This window comes from Biomphalaria glabrata, chromosome 12, assembly GCF_947242115.1.
Source record: "Biomphalaria glabrata chromosome 12, xgBioGlab47.1, whole genome shotgun sequence".
Lineage (NCBI taxonomy): Eukaryota > Metazoa > Mollusca > Gastropoda > Planorbidae > Biomphalaria > Biomphalaria glabrata.
The window spans coordinates 33,563,672-33,583,290 of NC_074722.1; the positions used below are offsets into that span (position 1 = coordinate 33,563,672).

Genomic DNA, 19,619 nt, shown 5'->3' on the forward strand with positions numbered 1-19,619 from the left:
CCCCCCCCCCCGGCGAAAAAAAAATTATATGTACTTATGTGTGTGTGTGTGTGTACATAATCTTTATAACATTCTGATCCTTCTTTCTTTCGGAAGACGTTTATTGTGCCCTAGAATAGGTTCTTCCATGAGTTAGTGAAAAAATTGTAGATTCCCCGACATTATTAGCAAAGGGGTCTGGGGGAACGCTAGGAGCTCCCCAAGCGCGGGGCGAAGCCCCCCCGCCAAGCACTATTTCTGATATTGAAAACCAACAAAATGCATATTCTGAGGTATCTACAGTGCATTTTCCTGCTATTAAAAAGTTTTATTTCAAAAACCTAATGTGCTATTCTTACTGACTTAGACCCTCCCTCGTCGTTCGGCGCATTTGCCATCAAGCTGTTTGCATAAAATTGTGGACTACTCGCCATTACTAGCAAGAGGGTCTGGGGGAGCGCCAGGAGCTCCCCAGCGCGGGGCGAAACCCCGCCGACAAGCACTATTTCTGGTATTGAAAGCCAACAAAATGCATATTCTGAGGTATCTACAGTCCATTTTAATGCTATTAAAAAGTTTTATTTTAAAAACCTAATGTGCTATTCTTACTGACTTAGACCCTCCCACGCCGTTCGGAGCATTTGACGTCAAGCAGTTTTCATAAAAATCTTTCACTGGTAATGTCTGAAGCCTCTTCCCATCTACCATGAGGACCCCCATGAATGAGTGGCGACAAGTTGTACTAGGATATCATTGCAACTCTTCTTATGCGTAATTCATTTTGTCGGAGAACATGTCCCGCAAACTTCATGCGTCGTTCTCTCACAATCTTACTAAGGGGTCGACTCCCAGTTCGGCATAGGATTTCCTTGATTTAGATCCGATCTCTATAACTGACTCCTGAAATCTGTCTTAGCCATCTTTGTTGAGCTATATTTAGTGTTTTTCGATTTTGGTAGATGACTATTCACTGCAGTTTATTAATGGAGCCCTGCCACTGGTAAAAATGTGTAACCTCTCTTGAATACGCTCTTGGAATTAAGTGACTGTAGTTTGCATTTAGATTTTATATCGAAAAGAGAAGTTTTATCGTCAAAATCTTCTGTTGGGGGTTTTCCACCTCAAAATGCTCTGTAGGGGGTTTTAGACTCAAAGCCATCTGGAGGGGTTTTAAACTTTAAAAAAAAAGCCATCTGTAGAAAAAACTCAAAACACTCGATTGGCTTGGCTACGCTCAAATAATTTTAGTGTGTAATTTGCTTTTTTTTTTATATTGAAGATGTATTTTTAGCACCAAACCCCTCTGAATAGGGGTTTAAACTCAAAACCCCTTTCGGCAACGCTCATAGCATTTTGAGTGCGTAATTTGCTTTTTTTCTTACACTGAAGATGACGGGGCGGGGGGGGGGGGGGGTTAAACTCTAAACCCCTTTAACTACGCTCATAGATTTTAGACTGAGTAATTTTCTTTTATTTATATTGAAGAGGTACTTTTTAGCTTCAAACTCCACTGGAGGGGAGTTTAAACTCAAAACCCCATAGACTACACTCTTCACATTTTTAGTGTATAATTTGCTTTTTTTTTATTATTAAAAAGAGGTATTTTTTACCTTCAAACCCCACTGAAGTGGGGTTTAAACTCAAAACTGAGTCAAAACCCATTTAGCTAAGCTCATAACATTTTGAGTGCGTAATTAGCTTTTTTTTATATTAAAGAGGGGGTTTATCGTAAATTTTAGACGGGGTTTTAAAATCAAAATCTTCCTTAACTGTGCTCTTGGAATTAGGGGATTTTCGTTTGCATTTTTTTTGTTTTGTTTTATAGAAGAGGGGGAGTTAACTGCAAAAACCCCAGGTAGGGGGTTTGAAACTCAAAACCCCAGGTAGGGGGTTTTAAACTCAAAACCCCTAGTAGGGGTTTTAACTCGAACCGCTCTGGTAGGGGTTTTAAACTCGAACCCCCCTGGTAGGGATTTTTAAACTCGAACCCCCCTGATAGGGGTTTTTTAACTTGAACCCCCCTGGTAGGGGGTTTTAAACTCAAAACCCTTTTGGTTGTGCTAGGGCAAGTGATGGTTTAGTATTAAAATCTCACCTAAAATAAACAAAATCAAAGCAAAAAATAGTCACTAAATTCCGACTCCCCCCCCCCAAGGGGGGGATTTCATTTCGGGGGGGGGGGGGGTTGAACCCCAAGAACCCCCCCCCCCCTGGCTACGCCCATGCTTAGTTATTAGTATTAGTAATCTTGTAATCGCACTAGCGGAGTGGCGTGCAGCAGATCCTGTTGACATTCTGGGAGATAACTCATCAAAATGCTAGCGTTTGATTAAATAAAACGTGTTACATCCCTTACAATCTTTGTGACGAATTGAGATTGTTGTTTCTTCTGCAGGGCATCACCTGAGGGAGGGGAGTAGCAATCTGAAATATTCTGAAATGTTTAAAAAAGGGGACTTAAGTCTGACTACTTATCGAAGGACTTGTTTTGTTGAAATTAAAAGAGAAGACAGAGACACCGTACTATACAGCTGTCTAGTTTATAACAGTGCGGGAAGACTTCACGTGAGGAACTGGAAACGTCAACATTGAAGAGACTCCCACAACATCCAGGCAAAGAGATTTGATCTTAATGTTCTTTACCTCTACCTCGTGGTCTAAATTTGATTGAATAATAGGCCAACGTAACCCGGTTGTAAGTCATCTAGAGAACATATCTCTCTCTGTCTCTCTCTCTTTCTCTCTCCCTCTTGTAACTTTCTCTTTCGCCTCTCATGTGTTTTTCTTGTGTATCTTTCAATTTGTTCTCTCTATCTTTCTCTCTCTGTCTCTCTCTTTCTCTCTCTCTCTCTATATATGTATCTCACTATCTCTCTCTGTATTTCTATCTATCTATCTATCTATCTATCTATCTATCTATCTATCTATCTATCTATCTATCTATCTATGTATCTATGTATCTATCCATCTCTCTCTCTATATATATATATATATATCCATCTATCTATCTATCTATCTATATATATATCTATATATCTATCTATATATATATATATATATATATATATATATATATATATATATATATATCATGGGCGTAGCCAGAATTTTTTTTCGGGGGGGGGATTTTTTTCTCTCCCCCCCCCCCGGCGGAAAAAAAAATATGTGTGTGTGTGTACTGTGTACATAATTAATCTTTATTACATTCTGACCCTTTCGGAAGACGTTTATTGTTTATTGTAGACTTCCCGCCCTTGCTAGCAAGGGGGTCTGGGGGAGCTCGCAGCGCTCCCCCAGCGCGGGGCGAAGCCTCGCCGCCGAGCACTATTTCTGGCATTGAAAGCCAACAAAATGCATATTCTGAGGTATCTACAGTGCATTATCTTGCTATTAAAAAGTTTTATTTCAAAAAGCTAATGTGCTATTCTTACTGACTTAGACCCTCTCGCGCCGTTCGGCGCATTTTCCGGAAAGCTGTTTCCGCAACTCTTATTTTGCGTAATTCATTTTGTCGGAGAACATGTCCCGCAAAACCTCATGCGACGCTCTGTCACAACCTTACTAAGGATTCGACTCCCAGTTCGGCATATGATTTCTTTGATTTAGACCCGATCTCTATGACTGACTCCTAAAATCTGTCTTAGCCATCTTTGTTGAGCCACATTTAATGTTTTTCAATTTCGGCAGAAGACTATTCACACTTTATTAATGGAGCCCAAGTCACTGGTAGAAATTTGTAACCTTTCTTGACTACGCTTTTGGAATTACATGCCTGTATTTCGCTTTAGATTTTATATCGAAAAGGAAAGTTTTTTCGTCAAATCATCTGTTGAGGGGTTTTAAACTAAAAAATCTCAAAACCCCATTTAGCTACGATCATAAAATTTGGTGACTGTAGTTTGCTTTAAAATAATATTGAAGAGAGAGGTTTTCAACTCTAAACGCTCTGTAGGGGAATTTTAAACTCAAAACCGTCCGGAGGGGTTTTTAACTTTAAAGAAAAAGCCATCTGGAGGAGGGGATTTAAACTCAAAACCCCTTTGACTACGCTCATAGATTTTATAGTGTGTAATTTGCTTTTTTTTTTTTTTATATTGAAGAGGTACTTTTTAGCTTCCAACCCCAACTGGAGGTAGGGGGGGGGGTTAAACTCAAAACCCTTTGGCTACGCTCATAAAATTTTGAATGTGTAATTTGCTTTTTTATATTGAAGAGGGGTTTATCGTAAATTTTGGAAGGGGTTTTAAAATCAAAATCTTCCTTAACTGTGCTGTTGGAATTTTGGGATTGCTGTTTGCATTTTTTTTTGTTTTGTTTTATAGAAGAGGGGGATTTAACTGCAAAAACCTCTGGTAGGGGGTTTAAAACTCAAAACCCCCTGGTAGAGGAATTTGTATCTCAAAATCCCCTGATAGGGTTTTTTAAAATCTCAAAACCCCCTGGTAGGGGGGTTTAAACTCAAAACCCCCTGGTACAGGGTTTTTAAATCAAAACTGCCTCGGCTGCGCTGTGGTAATTGATGATTTAGTATTAAAATCTCACCTAAAGTAAACAAAATGAAAGCAAAAATCAGTCACTTAATTCCGCCCCCCCCCCCGCAGGGGGGGGGGATTTCATTTCGGGGGGGGGGGGGTTGAACCCTAAGAACCCCCCCCTGGCTACGCCCATGATATATATATATATATATATATATATATATATATATATATATATATATATCCATCTATCTATCTATCTATCTATCTATCTGTATTTATCTCTTTTTTTCTCTTTCTCTCTCTCTCTAATGTCTCTCAAATCTCGTCTCGCTCGTATCTTTGTGTTTGTGAAAAACAGCAAAGACGTTCTATCCAATGCTAAAGACAGAAATGAAGAAAGATGGTTGACAAATCTTGTGTGGTGCCCCAACGGTCCAACAGACTAAGGGATAGGTGAAGGTGAAAACAACTGTAAGGCTTTCTTTCTATTTAACCTGAATAAATCAAAGACTTTTTTTATTATTTCAAACTAAGACAAATTAGCAACGCACTTAATAAATCAAAAAAAAAATTTTCATGTGTATAACATTGACTCCGATGAACAGAAATTGTTGAAGAAAGCGTAACCTAGCATTAACTTAATTTATTTTCATTACAGTTTTCAAAAGCCTCCCCCAAAATCCCACCCTGAGCCACGTCGTACTTAAATCCGGCCCTGATTCTATCCTAAGTAGCTGAATAAGCATCCTAATTGTTATAACTGAATCGGAATAAAGGAAGACACTGTTTACTATCGAAATCCAGTTATCCATTCATATCGCGCTATTCCGATTGCAGACGAAAGACCGTTACAGCGAGACCAGCCGTCATAGAAGGCCTGAACACTGACCTGCGACGTCACAAACTATGGGCTATGGAAAGTGCAACGAACGCTGACGATTGACGATGGGAAAATGAGGTCGGAGAAAACATTGAATACAATGTCTGGTTACATTTTTACAATAAAGCAGCCATCCTTAACACATGTGGCTACAAGACACCATCCCACTAACACACACACACACTACTTTGTCTTTAATACCAGCTCCCCTTATGTCCGTAGACTTGATTTCAAGACAGGTATAATATGTAGAACAAGTAAACGCATATAAATATCTAGGCGTTATCATCAACAACAAGCTTTCATGGGAAGACCACCTTGGAACTCTGACAAAGAAAACAGCTCAGCGACTCTTTTTTCTATACAAACTCAATAGCTTTAAACTAAACAAGAAGATCCTTGTGACTTTTTGCGGCGCGACTATACATAATCTGCTAACTTACGGAATAACTTGTTGGCAAAGCAACGCCTCATCTAAACTGTTGCGACGTCTAGAAAACATCATTAAAAAAGCATAAAAAATTACACTTACAACATTACCACATTTAAAGGAACTTGTTGAACAAAAGTGCCTAAGAAAAATCGAAAAAATCATGGAAGACAACGGCCACATTCTCCATCAGAACTACATCAGGTCGTCGCGAAGTGGGCGACTGCTGTCAATCAAAACAAGAACGGAGCGATACAAAAACTCATTCGTACCTCTCTCGGTCACACTCTATCACCGCCATTCGTTGATCAGGTAACATGAAATGCACCAAGATACCTGTATGTAGTCGCTGAATGAACTCTTTATGTTGTCTGTTGTATTTATGTGTATTTTTCTGTTGTGTTGTCTTTATATGTGAAAAGAGTCCTTGTAATCACAACAAATTTCCGTAAGGATCAATAAAGCAGTCTTAGTCTTAGTCTTATATTGGATCTTAAGAAATCATGCATTAATGGCGTGCTACTAGGCCTACCTCCGTCCCTGACTGGAGATTTTTAAACACTTGTAACAAATTGTTGTGTGAAATATTTACTATTACCATCATGTTCACCTGTCTCTTGGACCGCTGGGGCACCACACAAGATTAGTCAACCGTCTTTCTCCATTCCTTTCTGTCTTTTGCCTTGGATAGAACCTCTTTCAATGGCAGGCCCGTCCATTCTTTTTTGTTTTCTTCCCATCGCTTTCTTTGTCTGCCTCTTCTTCTTATTCCTGGTACTGTTCCTTGTAGGAAGGTCTTTGCGAGCCCCGAAGACCTTGTAATATGGACATAGAGTTTTAGTTTGCGTTTTTATTTGTATAATAGTTAGCGTGTAATAGTGGGGGCCAGTCGCTGTATATATAATAGGCCTAACCCTGTCGATAATCTCTTCGTTTGTGATGCGATCTTTACATGTGATACCCGGGATCCTTCTGTACCATCACAATTCCATTGCTATGACACTTCTCTCTAGCTCTGCAGTCAGCGTTCAATTCTCACAAGCATATAACAATGGTGCTATCACCAGGGAACGCATCAGTGTGATTTTGGTGCCTTATCTTATCATATATAATACAGACGTTACTTTGAAAAAAAGATGATTACGTCCTACGTCCTACGCGTCATGCATCTATAGTTAGTCATGCATGTTAACCAATGACTTAAATTATGTCATTAAGTCTCTAGTTTTCCTGGCTGGCTAATAGCAATAGAGAAGAAGGAGCATTTTTACAAATTTGTCCTAGCATATAGAAAGAGGAATGTGCCTTTATCTTTGTGTCTTTCTGAGTATTTTATTAGGTTTTGTTTTTGTATTTGAAGATTATGGTTCAGTTTTTTTATTTATAGCCTACTTGCTACTTTACTTTTAAGTCTTCTATCCTGAAGGCTTTCTAAATTTAGTGATTTTACTAAAGGTGTTACTTAAGTCATATGTGAAAATTCGTTTGAGCTATTTTGTGTCTGTTCCAGTTTCTTAATGTTTTCTTAAGTTGATGCATATTCTCTTAGGCCGCTAGGCCTAACCAAGGTTAAAAAACATGTTAGTTTTATCTTATCTTCTTATCTTATATAATACAGACGTTACTTCAAAAAAGAAGATGATTACGTCCTACGCGTCATGCATTTAGTCATGCATATTAACCAATGACTTAAATTCTGCCAAGTCACTGGTTTTCCTGGCTAGCTCAGGCAACCCATTCCATGCTCTAATTGCACTAGGGAAGAAGGAGCACTTGTACAAATTTGTCCTAGCATATGGGACGAGGAATGTGCCTTTATCTTTGTGTCTTTCAGAGTATTTTATTAAATTTTGTTTTTGTATTTGAAGATTATGGTTCAGTGTTTTATGTATTATTGCTACTTTACTTTTGAGCCTTCTGTCCTGAAGGCTTTCTAAATTTAGTGATTTTACTAAAGGTGTTACTCTAGTCAAATGTGAATATTCGTTTGTTATGAATCGCACTGCTCTATTTTGTGTCTGTTCTAGTTTCTTAATGTTTTCTTGAGTTGAGGGGTCCCAAACAGAGGATGCATATTCTATTATTGGCCTAACCAAGGTTAAATAACATTTTAGTTTTATGTTCTTATTTGATTTATAGAAATTTCTTTTAATAAATCCTAATGCTTTGTTTGATTTTTTTGTAGTTTCATCAATATGTGGATTCCATGACAGTTTTTCATTTATTATAACACCTAGGTATTTTGCGTTTTTAGTCTGTGTTACTGGTTTGCCATGAATAAGATAAGTGGAATTAATTTGTTTTAGTTTTTTTGTTACTCTTAACAACTGACATTTTTCTGGGTGGAAAGACATGCTCCAATTTGATTCCCATTTCTGTAATTCATCTAATTCTCTTTGTAAAATATCTGTGTCTTGTGTTGTTTTTATTGTTCTATATATTATGCAATCGTCTGCAAATAATCTGACTTTTGTTCCTGAAGTAATGCAATTTGGTAAATCATTTATGTAAATTAAAAATAGTAGTGGACCCAAGACTGTTCCTTGAGGTACACCTGAGTTTACTGTTATCGGTGTTGATTTAGAGCCATTTATTATTACAGTTTGTTCTCTCCCTATCAGAAAGTCTTTAATCCACTGATGCAGTGGACCATTAATGCCGAAATATTTTAATTTTTTAAGCAAACTATGGTGGTGAACTTTGTCAAAAGCCTTAGAAAAATCTAGTAAGATAGCATCTATTTGTTCACTATTATCTAAACCTTTTGAAAAATCATCAATTAGTCCTATTAGTTGTGTTTCACATGATCTATATTTCCTAAAGCCATGTTGGTATGGTGTGAGGACATTATGTTTGTCTAAGTGGTTTATGATGTTGCTACATATTATGTGTTCTAGGATTTTACATGTAATGCTGGTAAGTGATACTGGTCTGTAGTTTCCTGGGTCAGATTTTTCTCCTTTTTTAAATAGGGGGGTGACATTAGCTTCTTTCCAGTCCTTTGGTACTCTGCCCTGGTTAAGTGAAGCCTGAAAGAGTATTTTGAACACTGGGGCTAGCTCATTACTTAGTTCTTTGAGTAATCTAGCTGGAATACCATCAGGTCCAGAAGCTTTATTTGGTTTGGTGTTGGCTAATAGTTTTTGAATTCCATTTTCTTGTACTACTATATCTTCTATGTTGTCTACTTGGTTCAAATTCAGTAATATGTCTTTGTCTCCTGGGGCTGAGAATGCTGATGCAAAGTATTTGTTTAGAATGTTTGCTTTAGTTTCATTATCATTATGTATTATGTTATGTTCTTGTTTGATTTATAGAAATTTCTTTTAATAGACCCTAATGCTTAATTGCTTGATTTTTTGATAGTTTCATCAATATGGGGATATATGCTAAATAATCAGGTTTTTTTTTTTTAAAGAAATACAAGAAAAGTTATAATATTTTTTCATGTGGAGAAAAAATTATTACTTTTATATAGGTTTGTGACTTGAAAAAAACAACAATAAACTCTTGATGTATAAACTTTGACCCCGTGGAGTAGGTTTTGTTTTCTCATTTTGTGTTTTCTGCTTGGACTTGGAGTCAAGATTAAATCCAGTCTTAGCTAGGTCCTGATCCATGCATACATAAATCTCATAGAAATGACAGCAACAGCGATAAAAGTCTTAAGAATATGCAGCTATGCACCATTTATTCGTCATCAAGCTGGTAACATAATTTAAAATTTAAATAATATCTTCTAAATCTTGCGATTCTTAGTGATTGAAGACAAGAGTGTCACAAGAGTCTAGAGTCTAGAGTCGTCTAGACTAGTCTAGAGACTAGACTCCTAGAGTTAGGCTAGAGTGACTAAGAGTCTGTAGAGTACCGTCTGTAAACTCTGTACCCTAGTCTGACAAGAGTTGTAGAAACTATGACTATAGATAATAGAGTAGTAGACTAGGTCTAGGACTAGACATTTTAGATGATTTTAGATCTAGCAGTAATAATATAAATAAATATAATATTGACCATGGCATTAATATTATTATAATAGACTACTACAGTTTCTACGTCTACAGTATTAGTATTACTAGATCTAGGCCTAGATATCATCATGATTGATCATTTACTCCAGAGGGATATCTTTCAATGTTTGAACCAAAATTATCATAACCTCATTCTTCATTTCATTCAATAATTGGATTCCAATTAACCGGAATTAAATTCAGCTTAAATTATATCAACATCATTATTATCAGGAGCTGAATGCTACTATTTGCTGCAAAAACACACTTCACAGGTTTTGACAAATTAATCATAATATAGAATTATTATCAGGAGCTGAATGCTACTATTTGCTGCAAAAACACACTTCACAGGTTTTGACAAATTAATCATAATATAGAATATATGAAACCCTAAAAAAAGTCTAGATAACTCAGTAATTTGTAATATCATTATTATATAGGTGGCCTGGGTCTACCAGACTGTCATGTGGCTCTATGTGCCTACAAATACAAGGTTCATTTTTTTTTACACAGAATCAGGATGTACTGGTGCTTTTTTTTTTCTAAGCTTCTTTATTTCTATCACAGGTAAAAGTTTGGGCCTAACTACCCAGATGCGATATGCGTCTTCTCATAGCCTGATAGACTTACCTGAAACTCATGCACTATTGAGAAAAACTTGCAGAGATTTTGCAGAAAAAGAATTAATTCCGATAGCAGGGCAGCTGGATAGGGAACATAAATTTCCTGCAGAACAAGTAAGATAAAATATGTAGTCTTGTGATATTTAAGAAAAAATGTTGCATATGGTAGAAAAACTAAAAATATCTTGTAGAATACATGATTTTATAAAAATATGTTTTATTTTATATGTGTTTTATAATAATTTGTTTTATTTATTAAAAGAAAGGGGAAAAAAACAACTATATCAGAATATATTACAAATAAATATAGCTTTTTATAGGATGCTACCTTTTCTTTTTACCATCAAACTCAATCTGTAATGTTCTTCACTCTTTAATAACTGACGATACCAACCTTGATTCCACTAGGTGTTAAATAATTACGGAGAGAAAGAGTTAATAAAACTTTGAGAAGCCTTTCTCTAAAGTTTCTTCTAGGATAGCAAGAGATTACCAATGACTGTAGTAAACCCAAAATTCTAACTCTATATTATTGTGGCTGAGTTATAGATTCTCACACATTGGAAACTTGTGTGATTTCCTTTCATCTGTTTCACATCAACATATTACACACTAACAACAAAAACTCAGCCAAATGTGTTTTTTTTTATATTTAGTCTATAACTACAAATTTACTTATACTTTAAAATTTTAGAAAATATTTTTTTTTTTCAGTTTACAGATTGTTAGTACCTGTATTATACATTTATAATTTAAAAAATAAACTTTTGATGTTTTTTCTTCTTTAGATAAAAAAATTAGGACAGCTCGGTTTGTTGTGTGTTGATGTTCCAGAATCTGAAGGAGGAACTGGTTTAGATTACCTGGCATATGCTATTGCTATTGAAGAAATCAGTCGAGGATGTGCTTCAACTGGAGTCATACTTAGTGTGAATAATGTAAGAACAATCAATACAATCTCAAAATTTCCTCTTTCCCTTTAAAGATAGCGCCTACTAGCATAAGCAACATCTTATATTTGTCACTGACTGATATTATTCATTTACAAACCGCATCACAAACAAAGAGATTAAAGACAGGCTTACTGCATCGATTGGAAACCATGATGAATTGCTAACTATCGTAAAAAAAACACAAGCTAATTTATATGGTCAAATTACAAGGTCTTCGGGGCTTGCCAAGACCTTCCTTCAGGGAACAGTGCTAGGGAAAAAGAAGAGGCCTGCCATTGGAAGAGTTTCAAATTTAGGCAAAAGACAGGAATGGACAGGAAGGTTGACAAATCTTGCTAAAGGATAGGTAAAGGTAAAAAAAAAATATATTATTCTCCCAGACAGTTTATAAATAAAATTAAATTTTGTTTTGTTTGCTAACCCACAGAGTCTTTATCTTGGTCCCATCCTAAAAAATGCCACCCCAGAACAGAAAGAAAAATTCATGAAACCATTTTTGCATGGAGACAGAATTGGATGCTTTGCATTGAGTGAACCAGGTGGGTTACTATTCCCTTGACATTGGTTACATTGAAATTCATATTTTATTTTGTTCCAGAAAGCTCTTTATGTTAATTAGTAATAGTTATACTCTGTCTTTGGATTTAAATATTTCATATTAAATAATTAATATGGTATATGAAACCTGTGCGGTGGTCTGCATATTTGCTGAAAGCTGTTACAGTTTAACTATGTCATAACGGAGACAATTTTCAGACATTTTTAAAAGAAATATTTCTATAAGCCTCTGGGTCAAAGTCAACCAACTGTTATTTCATATGCAGATTTAAAAAATACACACAACAATAATCACATCTGTGTCACAACCAGGTTGATAACAATATGTATTGGTTGTTATATGCAAGATTTAGTATCAGATTTGTGCACCTACATTTTAACTGTGTTTTTCAGTCTCATCTGCAATTAATACTTATAAAAATTGCATGGAAGTAGGCAAATTATTAATCTAGAAGCTATTGTCTTCGACTTAAGACTTAGAAATAGTATTAAATATAATATACATGTAACTTGTGACTCTAGTCTACACTTCTATATCCTAATTGTAATATTTCACTAAGTCTCTGTTTAATACATTTAATTGCTTTCATTAATTTTAAAGACAAAAAGAAGTCTTTTAATAATAATAATGTAAACTAATGAAAGAGTATTTGTTGCAGGTAATGGGAGTGATGCAGGGGCAGCCTCTACAACAGCTCAGTTACAGGGAGAGAAGTGGGTCCTCAATGGAACTAAAGCTTGGATTACTAATGGATACGAAGCAGATGCAGCAGTGGTGAGTTTTTCTTTTCCGAACCAAAAGTTGAATTAAAAGAGCATGTTCCCTGGGTAATAATAAGAAAATGGGACTTCAGAATAATTGTTATCTATGTGCAAAATAAAGACAAATTGTTATCTATGTGCAAAATAAAGACAAATTGTTATCTATGTGCAAAATAAAGACAAAGTGTTATCTATGTGCAAAATAAAGACAAATTTTTATCTATGTGCAAAATAAAGACAAATGATGCTGGAGCTAATAGAATTTTTTTTTAAATTTGTTATTGCCTCCAAGGCCAAATCTGATTTATGATCTGCACAAGGATGGGTAGAAAGAAGAGAAAGTTGAATATTTTCTTTGGCTGATCTGATTGGTTATTTTGCAAGGAAACAGTAGCTTTAATGTTGTAGCTGAGAGGCAGTAACTGCTAGGTCACCTATAAAGGTCACTCTAGTTCAAATCTCAGCTCAACACCTAGATGCAGCACTCAGATACCCTCTCCCCCTACATGTCCACAAATGCGATTGGACCAGAGCCCACTGAGCTTGCTATAGAATGAATGATGCTCTATACACAAACAATTTTTAATAAAATCTATACTATTAAAACAAATTTTTCCCTTGAATTTTGTTTTTAAATAAAATATATATATTTTTTAAAGGTATTTGCTACAACAGATAAGAAGATGAAACACAAGGTAGGATTATGGACTACTTTATTTTTAAAGCTTATAACAAATTGTAAGAGAAATGTCTTTATTATTATTATTCTTAATAAAATTTATCTGTCACCTTATTAATTTTTAAACTATTGTTTGTTTATTTCTGTGTAAGACAATTGTATATTTGTAATTACTTATTAATAGTCAGCTAGAAGGTTTTTTTTCTTATCTCTACATCAAGTCTCTTAATTTAAACTCACAATGTCACTCAATAATAATTGATGTGTCCCATTCAATTTTTAATATATCAAAGAATAGTTACATCCACTGCATTTCATATTTGAATATAGATGTTTACAAACCCTGAATTTAGTCGCTTACTCACAACAAAACATCCTTAAAACCTTCTGAACATTCAGCCTCTCTTCTTTTGTGAGTCATGTCTCCTCTGTTAGGTGCTTCCATGCTGTGTCTTAAGGAGATAAGTCAACAGAGGTAACGCTTAAATAGCAAAATGAAATAACACAGGTGAAAGGCCAACAATAGAAGTTAGTCGAGGCTGATAGTGAATGTCGAAGAAGAAGTTTAATAATAATGAATAAAACCATCGAATGTCATCAAGCTAAAAATTTGCGTCCATAAAAACCGTCAAAAGTAGTCTGTTTACATTTCGCTGTATGTTTTTACTAGTCGTGTCATAGTTATGTCAAAACTTTCCCTTCTTATGAAACAAATAACAAATTTCTAGCCGTGCCCTAACCCTTCATAGTTCACACAGTGTACCCGCTTCTCTCAGCCCTGTAAAGAATATGGCTAAACTATTAGCATGAAGAAAACCATCTATATTGCTGCAATTAATAGTGCATTCATTTACATTTACTTCACAGTTAAATCATTTGTGTAAATATTTCTTTGAAGGGCATCAGTGCTTTTCTTGTGGATAAGTCCACCCCTGGTCTGTCATTAGGAAAGAAAGAAGACAAACTGGGCATCAGGGCGTCCTCGACGTGTTACCTAATATTTGAAGATTGCAGCATTCCAGCTGAGAATATACTTGGCAAGCCTGGAATGGGATTTAAGATTGCCATGGTAAATTCTTTTCTTCTTTGAAGTAATAGATGCAATACATAGGATAAGATTTATGATGAATAGCTGCACATATTTTTTTTTAAACTAAAAAAAAAAGTTATTTCCACTGAGGCACTACATACAAGATCTGAAATCTTAAGGATTATTTGTTGGTTCTTTTTTTGTACTAAAAAAACATCCCCTGATATTTTTTCACAAGCTATGGCCACATAATGTTACTTCATTTCATTTACATACTCAGTACTGGCTTTGTTTTAATAACTTCAAGAAACCTCAAGACAAAAAAAAAAATAATAAAAAGTACTCAAATGCTATCAAAAATTTTTTTTTTTTTTTTTTTTGTTCTTATGCGCATAACTAAAGAAGATATTTTTTCTTTTTTAATTTAAAGCAAACTTTAGATGCAGGAAGGATCGGAATAGCTTCACAAGCATTGGGCATTGCTCAGGTATTAACAAATATAAACTATGGAGCGTAAAGAATGATCTTATTGGTTGCATTTTTAATTTAATTAACCTACAATATGCTCCATTTTGTGTTTCCATTATGACTGCATTAGTTAGTTAATTATTCTTCATCTCTCTTTGATTGCAGGCTTCTCTTGACTGTGCAGTAGACTATTCAATGAAGAGACAATCCTTTGGAATGCCTATTGCTAAAATGCAAACTATTCAGGTAAGTAAAGAATTCTTGAAAGTTACTTTGTTCAAATCACTAACCCAATAGAAAGTAAGTTCATTTTATTTTTCTTATACAATTCTAAAGTATATACATTTATACACATATTTATAGACTGGTTTTCTTATTCAATGAAAAGAATCAGGATAGAGGGAAAAAGCTTCTTTGCAACATTCACCTGTTAGTTACTTTACTTAGACTTAGATCCTCCAGCGCCGTTCAGCACATTGGGCGGCAAACTATCTCCACCAAGAGACACTGGCAATTGTTGAATCGCTTACCCACCTGGTGTCCAATGCTCATAGGATTTCCTTGTTTGAGACCCTATCTCACCTGTTAAACACAACAAATTAATTATGTTTAAAGCCCCTTAAATGTGTTACTAATGAGGCAGCCATAAAAAAAAACAGTAGCATATAAAAAATAAGAGTGTGCAGTAAAATTGAGTAAAAAGGCTTGCAAAGATAGGAATTTAAATTGTGTACAGAAATGTTCATTTTAATGAATAGGAAGCTGCAGAGTCTATTGCACAGAATATCCTACCATATACTTTATGATATAGGAGAATGCTGGCTGGTAAAGAGTTTGGCTCCTGAATTGAGTGGTGCCCTCGAGTCAACCCAATTCTAATGGGTACCATTTGTAGGCTCCATGCACTAAGGCTCCGTGCTGAGATTAATCCCTTTTAGCACGGTCCAGGTATCTGGCAGTGTTCTGTACTGGGCAAGATCCTCGCATGCACCAGTTCCATCTGTTCCAAGACTAGTTGTATCTTCGAATGAATCCACCCAGCTTTAATGGCTACCTGACATTAGTTGGGGAAAGTAAAGGGAGGTTGGTTTTTGTGCTTGCCACATGACATCCTCGTTAACCATCAGCCATAGATCCAGATGACCTTTACATCATCTGCTCTGTAGGTCACCTGTTCTAAAAGGGGTAATCTTACTTTATAAAATTCCATTGCACTGTGTCAGGGTACTGAGCTAGTAGAAATAGAAAGGTTGTATTTATTATGTTATAATCTAGGAACAAAAAGTTGCAATTAACACATAAAACATGAAATTACAACAGTTTTCAGTATTATGGTAGAGAGTTGTGATAGACAACTGTACAGGAAAGACCAACTAATGACATATTTCCTTCTACATAAATAAACATTGTCAATTTTAAAAGAAAATTTTGTTTCAAGTGATTGAGTATCTGTGATTGAATTGTTCTTTAAATTATTTCACTGAACTGAACACATGTTTTTACTTTACAAAAAATCTGACACAAAATTAAAATATACCAACTTTTGTTACTAAGGCATTTAAAATAATTACACTATTGTTTATTAATGTTTTATTTGTTTGTTTGTTATAAAGAATGCTACATTTCTTTGCTATAATTTTTCTACAGAACAAATTAGCTGACATGGAGGTACGATTGGAAAGTGCTCGTCTGCTGACATGGAAGGCGGCCATGTTAAAAGATGCTGGGAAAAACTTTACTAAGGTAATAAAAATATGTTCAGTATAATATTACTGACTTATTTTCTGGTTATGCTTGCCCTGAATGTGGCAAAATATGTAGATCACAGCTGGGGCTGTGTAACCATGGGAAATATTGCATTCCTCATTAATCTTCAGACTTGAAGACTAGCCTTATTAGATTTTCTGGTCATTCTGATTTAAATTTCTACCGAAGTGGCTTTTGCTAAGCAAAGCTTATATCCCTTTGGTATGGGTCCAGATATTATATAATTCAGTCACACTTTAACCATGGGAACTGGTTCCCGTAGGAAACATCACAAGCAGAAACAATCATTCCTCTCAAATGTTGTAAAGAATTATAAATGTTAAGTTTTTTATCATACAACTTAACATCTATAATTAAAAAACAAAAAAAAAACACTTTTTTTTTCTTTGTGCTCATATAGTTGTCTTTATTAGCTTTTAGTTTGCTTTGAGCTATGAGAAAGTGAAAAAATGTTAACATGCAAAATTTGACAAAGGGGATCAGATTGAAATCTTGAGAGTCAAACTGAGTTGGGTTTGCTGAGTGCCTAAAGACAGCATGGGAACATGCCCACAAAATAGACCTGACCACACTGAGTATGCTAAAGCATGAAAGATGTGCTATGCAGCATCGATCGAAAAGAAAAATGGATTCAAATCTTAACTATCTGTTTCTGCTATAGCAAATGAATTGCTTACAACAATAAAATTTGAATGTTCAATTTAGCTAAATTAAAATTTGAACTGAAAAGATTGGAGGAACTATTATAATTGTTGCAAATTATGACTGAAAATTGATAATTTAAAAATGTAATAGTTGACTTTTATAGATTTCTTTGGCTGTTCAAATTGAAAATGTGTACAACAATTATTCCCTTATAATCTGCTAGTAATGCCATTGTAATGTTCTGTTTCAGGAAGCAGCTATGGCAAAGTTGGCAGCTTCTGAAGCAGCAACCTTCAATGCACATTCTGTAAGTGTTTTATTATAATTAGCGCCTCGGAATTGGAAGCATAAGCTGCTCTTTTTTTTGTGTTGTTTTTAGTGTGAACTCATTTGGATGCTAATCACAACAATAGCTTAAAACAAGATTAAAATGATAAGTGAATGAGTTGATTGAAGGGCTTAAGTTTGAGTGCTGATGGAGATTGAGGTTTTTAGGACGTAGGTCCAGTAACTCATCTAACATTGTATGGCATTAGAAACAATGGCTAGTTGTGCTGTATTCAAAAGAGTATATGACTCACTCAATTGACTTAATTGATTTCTGTTACCAAAAATAATATGAAAATAGGATCAAAATAGTTTGTTTTTTTCTTGAACCTGGCATGGACAATTTAAACATTTGTTCATTTCTTTGTTCTGCTGTTAATTTGGAGGGTCAAATAACTAGTCCTATGTATAATGGAAACTTCAAAGTAGTTTCCAAATTAGCTAGTTTTTTTGTTTTTTTTTAAGAAAGGGTTTCACATGAATAAGGAAATGAATATTTTCTAGCATCATGTTTTGATGACTCTCTCATTCGTTATTGTTTTCATTATCCTGAACCAAAGCCAAGCAGATGAATAGATGGGTGAAATATTTCCAGGAATTATGGAGTAGACCAGCAACCTCAAAACCCCTATGACATTTGTGATCTCTCAATAAAGACAAAAATGAAATACTGAAAGGCAGCAGGACCTGATGACATTCCAGCAGAAGCCTTGAAAGCGGACATAGAAAGCTCAGTAGAAATGTGCTACCAGCTTTTTGAGGTGGAGGACATATCAGCAGACTGGAAAGAAAGATTCCTAATAAAGCTCCATAAAAAGGGTGATCTCAGAAACTGTAACAGGAATAGGCCTTTTTTTTAGAAAAAAACAAACAGATTGTGCAATGACCAAAAAGCTAACCTACATATCAGAACAATCGCTGGAATGGAATTCCCCATTACTTTTATGTTTTGTGGACTATGAGAAGGCATTATACTCCAAGTATCAAGCTACTCTCTGGAAGCTACTTCATGAGTATTATCAATAACTCGTATGAGGATATAACATGCAGAGTGGTTCACCATGGACAGCTTACAAAAGGTTTTCCAGTACAAATAAGGGTCAGACAAGGATGTTTGTTGTCAACAACTGACTGCCTTTACTTTCCCCAACTAAAGTCAAGTACCCATTAGAGTTGGGTGGACTCAGGGGTGCCCTAAAAATCCCGAAATTCAAAATCCCAGCACTCACTAAGATTCAAAGCCAGGACCCCAGGTTTAGAAGCCAAGGGCTTAACCACTAAGCCACTGCATCCCCATGACTTAATTAAAATTCTAACAAATTGTTTCTTCTAAACTCTTTGAGCATTATGTAGCTCTACTTCACATGAGTTGAAATATCTTGCAGGCTATCCAGATTCTAGGTGGAATGGGCTACGTGACTGACATGCCAGCTGAGCGCCACTACAGAGATGCTCGTATCACAGAAATCTATGAAGGCACGAGTGAAATACAACGAATCGTCATAGCCACCAATTTACTTAAAGAACATGGGTTTTAGTTAATTTTTTTTCTTTTAAATTGTTTGTATGATTAACATGAAGTGAAAGGCTACTTGTTTTTGAAAATAGTTGTATGACCTCTATATGCACATGCCATAGCTAAAGGTAAGAAATGAAGAAACAACTTAAGACTTGTCTAAGCATATCTTTTTGAAGTGTTTCTTACATTGAAGTAGTTTCTTTTTTATTTTAAGAAATTGTAAATGTGGTTTTGTATCAAAAAATTACCTAGTTAAAATATTTCAACTCGCCAGCAAATATAATTGAAAATTGACTATTTTGTGTTACATATTAATAGAGAGGAAACATAAAAGGCATTGTTTGTCTCCCTTCATCATCATCATCATCAAACTCCATTTGAGTGACGGCTTAAGACATGAGTACATCTCCCTTAATATCTACACAATTTGCAGAATTTTATATATTATTATATAAATTGATAGTGTACCAATAGTTCTGCTAGTACCTGTATATATAAATGCTCCAAATCT

At 35.2% G+C, this 19,619-nt stretch overlaps 1 protein-coding gene across 1 annotated transcript; it reads left to right on the plus strand.

Moving 5' to 3' along the window:
• The first annotated feature begins 9,327 nt into the window (after positions 1 to 9,327).
• Positions 9,328 to 19,318, plus strand: LOC106068464 (short-chain specific acyl-CoA dehydrogenase, mitochondrial-like). Its single transcript, XM_013227833.2, has 12 exons — positions 9,328 to 9,475; positions 10,345 to 10,514; positions 11,189 to 11,338; positions 11,781 to 11,892; positions 12,571 to 12,686; positions 13,333 to 13,368; positions 14,251 to 14,421; positions 14,813 to 14,869; positions 15,016 to 15,096; positions 16,498 to 16,593; positions 17,513 to 17,569; positions 18,975 to 19,318. The coding sequence occupies exons 1-12, from the start codon at positions 9,409 to 9,411 to the stop codon at positions 19,125 to 19,127; spliced, it is 1,266 nt and encodes a 421-aa protein (XP_013083287.1). The 5' UTR covers positions 9,328 to 9,408; the 3' UTR covers positions 19,128 to 19,318.
• The last annotated feature ends 301 nt before the right edge of the window (positions 19,319 to 19,619 follow it).